At 44.8% G+C, this 5601-nt stretch overlaps 1 protein-coding gene across 1 annotated transcript; it reads right to left on the bottom strand.

Annotated features, from left to right (window-relative positions):
- Positions 1-2124: 2124 nt before the first annotated feature.
- On the bottom strand, positions 2125-4641 carry LOC120779813 (proteoglycan 4-like). Its single transcript, XM_040112186.1, has 2 exons — positions 3898-4641; positions 2125-2142 (listed from the first exon to the last, which is right to left on the bottom strand). Exons 1-2 carry the CDS (start codon positions 4639-4641, stop codon positions 2125-2127), a joined length of 762 nt encoding a protein of 253 aa, XP_039968120.1.
- Positions 4642-5601: the final 960 nt, after the last annotated feature.

Raw genomic sequence — 5601 nt, 5'->3', positions numbered from 1 at the left:
GATGAAGCCCACTTTTTAAGTCGATGACAGTAAATAATTTATTACTTCCCAGATTTGCGAGAACTTCCTTAATTTCTGGTACAGGATATTTATGGGGGATCGTAACTGAATAGAGTTTGCGGTAATCTAATCCATTCGATGCTTTTTTCACCAGAGGAATCTGACTTTTTCTTAACGATTCATACTGGAGAGTTATACGGAGGTTTTGATCTCCTTATTACTCCGTTAGCAAGATTTGGCGTTCGATTTTCGTATTTTAAAGCCATACGATACGCTGTTCTGTCCTGGAATGTATTTGGTCTATTCTGGTAATTAACCTGTCGTGACCGCATTGACTGGTCTACTTCCATCGGGGTCGATGGTTTAGGTGGTAAGTTTGGTCTATTGTTAAAGGAGTATTTCCTCCAGTAATATGGGGGTTATTCGCGGAATTATTAAACCTCGGCATGAATCCTTGATTATTTTGCATATAATTGAGGGAGTGTTGGGGATACCGATTTGGTTGACGACCGAATGCATGTTGGTCGAAATTTCGTCTGGAGGAATGGGAATATGTTAGTTCGGCATAAAAAACTACATTACTTACTATTAAAATTACTAAAAATATTTTTTCGCGGTAGTCGTGGTGGTGGTTGAATCTTATTATTATTCGCATGATTAATTCCATACGACATGCTGTCAAGTTTTTGACATAAATTTAGTGCTTGGGCAAGGTTGTAGGTTCTCTCATGCTGAGAAGACGAGATACATCACCATGTAATGAACGTATCAAGAGCTTTGTCTCTATATGAATTGTTCATAGTCCGTATAGACTCGCCGCTTTATTCGAGCATGAAATTTTGTCTAATATAAGGAAATGGTGTCGGCAAACTTTTTGGTAGAAGGTCGGAATGTCATCGTGACGTTGGACCAGAGTAGTTATCTGGTATTCGAGGGAACATATGTCCTTTTTATCCGAATAATGCATCATAAGGCGTTTTCGGATTTGACTTTATGCTAGTGGAGTATTGTACGACTCCAATACGGTGTCGGCATCGCCGATTATTTTATGCCTGATCATATGGAGTATCGCGAAGTACTTAGGAGTATTCTTGACCCCTTCGTATGCTTTAAAAATTCTGTCGACGCTTTTCCTTCAGGATTTAAATTCTCCTGGTCGTCCTGAAAATTCTCTAAGGCATTTAACCATATCCGGAATCTTGTCTAATTCGTTCATATTATTTGTTCCGTGTAACGCTGTGATCGGGTTTCGTAAAGTCAGTTATAGTCTGCGTATTCATTCGTTCGAGTACTTCTCGAACTATTGTCGTTATTAGAGTGGGGTTAGGGATGGGAGAGTTTAAAGAATGGGTGGGAGTGTTTAAAGGATGGTTGGTTTGCCCATAATCTAACCTCTGGTTTAGTTCTTCAATCAATGCTTCAGCAGTGTCTGGCATTGTATTAAACTCTTTATTTCTTATATCAATCAAATTAATTTATTTTTCTTTATATTAGCACTCGATTTCTTTAATAATACTAGCAATTTTTTTGTAAGAGCTTACAGTAGTTTTAGACTTTTTTATTCTCTTTTTTGTATCAAATAATTAAATTTCTTATTCTTTGTAATAACTATATTTTCTTTAATAATATTAAAATGTTTTGTAAAAGCTTACAGTAGTGGTTTTCAGCTTTCCATATGATTTTTTATGACGCTCCTGGTTTGTACTTTTTTCTGATGATATTGGGGTCCCTCGATGATTCTCACTTCCTTTTTCAGGCTTTTTTATTGCCTTTCGCGTTTGTGTGTTTTGTTTTTTCTTTAGTTTCAAAATTAGTACCGTTTGTCATTTGTCAGTCGCGTAGCCTTACTTTTTGGTTTTCATGCTGTTTACTACATTCTAGCGCTGGTCCTAGCTCAGGCGTGTGTTTTTTTAGTTTTTTATAAAAAAATAATTTGGAGCTATGCTCCTTTATCGAATTCTGTCTTAGAACTAAAAATTACAATTAATTACACTTAACTCTAAGCCTACGTTTGCCACTGCAACAGGTATGGAGTTTGCTGACGCTGCGCTTCAGCGATTTAATTGGTGTCGTATTCTATTGCTTTGTAACATATGATAATTTTTAAATGTGGTGTGTGCTAACTTACATACCAGGTTTTACCTAAACGAGGAATAGGAGTGAGTAAATTATTGATGAGTTTACATCTACTGTCTTTTTAACTTTACTGCAATGTCATGTAAATGAATTTGAATTTATTCATAAATATTGTATACTAGTCTAAACCCGCGGCTCCGCCCGCTCCTTTATCAATTATATCATTAATCATGATAACGATATAATGCAATGATTATATTGGCAATCTACATTTTTACCTACCCTGCAAGACGGGTAGCTGTTAGCAAACGTGTAAGCGACTTGTTATTGTTTACTTTTGCTTTTGTTAAAATATTTGTTACTTTTGTTCAGAGAGTGAGAAGCTATTTAATGTTCAATGGTTATCTCGCTCTAACCAATATCAAATATCGCATGCTGCCTTGTTCTAACAGAATACATACATTTGTTAACAAATCTCTTCACAGTACGTTACGGGTAACAAATTCTTTTGTTAGCGCATAGCTTACCTATGTGTTATGAATAACAAAAAGTATTTGTTACCCGAATATCTGTTAGTGTGTAATGGGGTTTCTTCCATAGCTGAGGTATGCTCAGCCACTCCAGGGTCAGCCTTGGGACCCACGAATCCTTAGCAAATAAAAGATTTAATTCAATAGATGAAGTGTCCACACCCCACCTCTTATGTGGACAGCCAGACCAGCGTGATGTATACAGTGGCGATGAAAACGAACGGGATTGATGAGCCAGGCGTTGCCGCTTGTTGAAGCTGACACGGTGATGAAAACGAACGGGATTGATGAGCCAGGCGTTGACGCTTGTTGAAGCTGACACGGTGATGAAAACGAACGGGATTGATGAGCCAGGCGTTGACGCTTGTTGAAGCTGGCACGGTGATGAAAACGAACGGGATTGATGAGCCAGGCGTTGACGCTTGTTGAAGCCCTGCCTGATGCTGTCGATGGCGACCGTCCTCGCCAGAGTGCTGGAAGGAATGCTCGCACTCGATGTGAAGTGCTTGCTTATATAGCAGCACCGCGCAGCTTTCGTCACCGTAGCGAGGTAAGTATGCGTATGGTGCGTTAGGACGTATGGTGGAAAGCTCTAGCAGCTTTCAACATCGTAGTGAGGTAAGTTGTGTGCGTATGGTGCGGATACATGATGTAAGGCTCTAGCAGCGTTCAATATCATAGTGAGGTAAGTTGTGTGCGTATCAACATCGTAGTGAGGTAAGTTGACGTAAATTATTGTAAGGTGGTAAAAGCCACGCTACAGTCCCCCCCTCACTTCGGACAATGATACTTCGCTGGCGGCGGGTGGAAGGAGATCTCCCACGATGGTTCGGCTGTAGGCTGGCTGGCTGTCCTAGTTGGCGTGTGCCGTGAACGGGGAGCGGGTGTGGAAACTTTTATTTAATAGTATTTCTTAACCTAAAGTACAAGGCGTCTTAGGTCTTATAGCTTACAACTAGTGACACCCATTTAATGTAATCGTATAAATGCATGAATAACTATGGTAACTGGTAAAAAAAAACTAGTTTTAATTTCTGGCCTACGGGATGGATTGTACAGTTAAAGGTAATGCAAATACATACTTAAAGCTAATTATAACGGCTGCTCTGAGGTGTTACTCGTATAAGTGAAGCATGCATCTGTCCTCGCCGTATCGCACCAGAACCCGGTCGCCTTCTATCTTCTGGAGGGCTAGACGACGGCCCCGGAAGAACAGCGTTCGCTTGGAGCGCTTGATAAAATGCTGTCTGGTCATCATCAGCCCTTCCAGGAACCCTGGGATTTCGCCCACCGGTGTCACTTGTGGGGGTGATGTGTCAGGCGTGGCCGGTTGTGCGCTGATCTCGGCAGTTGGAGGCCGGGTCGCCGTCGGGGTTGGCGTCGCTTTTGGGTGATGCGGCGTCGTCTCGACGTTGGTCTTGTCAATTGCTGGGGCAGACGCCCCATCGTTGTTCGAGCATGCCGGCGTTGTTGTAGCGGGCGCCTCTTGCACCTTCTCTGAGAGTGGCTCCGCGGTACTGGCTGCCTTCCTCGCGGTACTCTTTGCAGTGCCTCGCTGGCCGAGTTGGAGCGAAGCTGCAGTCGGCAGGTCGCTTTGTTTGGCGGAGAGCGTTACCTGGGCCTTCGCTTGGCCTGCTGGGTGCGTCGAGGTTTGGGCGGTGCGCGGCTCTGTCGCAGCACCAGCTTCACGGTCTGCTTCCCGTGGCGTTCGCCTGGTGGTCGGGAGCTTCCGGGCGTTGGTACTGAGCGGCGTCTGTCGTGGCAATGCTTCTAATACCGCTGGTTCTGTGGCCGGCCGACTTCGGGTGGAGGCGTTGATGACGCTGCGCTCCAGGTGTTGTCTGGGTACCCTAGGACGAGTTCGAACAGCTGACCCAGTGTTATCGGTACTTATCGCATGTAACGCGGTTGTATTCGGGTGCACCCGCGGTCGTGCTTCCGGGGGTGGCCGGAAAGGTGGCGGCCTTTGCGGCTCGTCCGGCGGCTGTGGTTGGCGGCTCGATGCATGCGGCCTTCTGCTGGTTGTCGGTTTCATTTTGGTTATATTGGTACTAGGTGGCTCGGAGTTAGAGTCCGTAGGCTCGGTAGAGATCGCGCTAGCGGCTACTCAAGTTTAGTATTCGGTTGGCAGCTGCCTTAGATCTTGCAGATGCACATGAATGGTACGCCCACCTGGTGCGTTCGGATTCACAAGTTCAACTGTATTGGTCGACTTAAATTTTCTGACGATATATGGGTCAGAATACTTCGGAGAAAGCTTCTGTGCAAAGTTGTTTACTGCGGAAGAGAGCGGATGATCTCTTTTGAGTACTTTCTCGCCGATAAGTGGCTTCCATGGTCGTCTGCGGAAATCGTAGTATCTCTTCTGGCGTTTTGCTGCGGTAGACAAGTTGCGAGAAACTTCTTACCAAAGCTCGGTGAGTGTCGGCACGGTGGTGGCTTCTTCGTCGGGCACGTTCCCTTCTTTGCGGATTTGTTTCGGTGTAGCTGGTGTGTACCCGAAGTTTATCTCAGCTGCTGATGTTTTTGTCGAGTCGTGTTGTGATGTATTTATCGCGTTGTGATGTATGTATCTTCTATTTCGGCTAGTTGGTGGTCCCAGGTCCGATGATCGGCCTTTGCTCGTTGGGCGATCATAGTTTTCACGACTCTGTTGGTGCGCTCGGTTGGGTTCTCGTGTGGTGCGTAAATGGCGGTGAAACGATGTTGAATTCCGTGGCTCTCCAGGAACTGTGTGAGCAGCTTGCCGGTGAATTGCTTCCCGTTGTCGGTAAGGAATACGTCAGTGGCGTCGGCACATTGTTGGCATCGACGAACATACTTGAGTGCATCCCTATGCATCCCAGGCCAATAGTACCCTTCTTGTGTGCGTTTGAGTGTTTTGTGTACACCCAGGTGACACATTTTTTTCTCAGGACTTCGAGTCGACGGTGCTCCGGTATGCATAGTTTCCAGCGTGGTGACCTGGATAGCGTATTGCGTGGGGCGATGTGCC

This window comes from Bactrocera tryoni, unplaced genomic scaffold (assembly GCF_016617805.1).
Source record: "Bactrocera tryoni isolate S06 unplaced genomic scaffold, CSIRO_BtryS06_freeze2 scaffold_11, whole genome shotgun sequence".
NCBI classification, from domain to species: domain Eukaryota; kingdom Metazoa; phylum Arthropoda; class Insecta; order Diptera; family Tephritidae; genus Bactrocera; species Bactrocera tryoni.
Note: the sequence above shows the minus strand (reverse complement) of the source record. Positions and strands in the feature narration are given on the sequence as shown.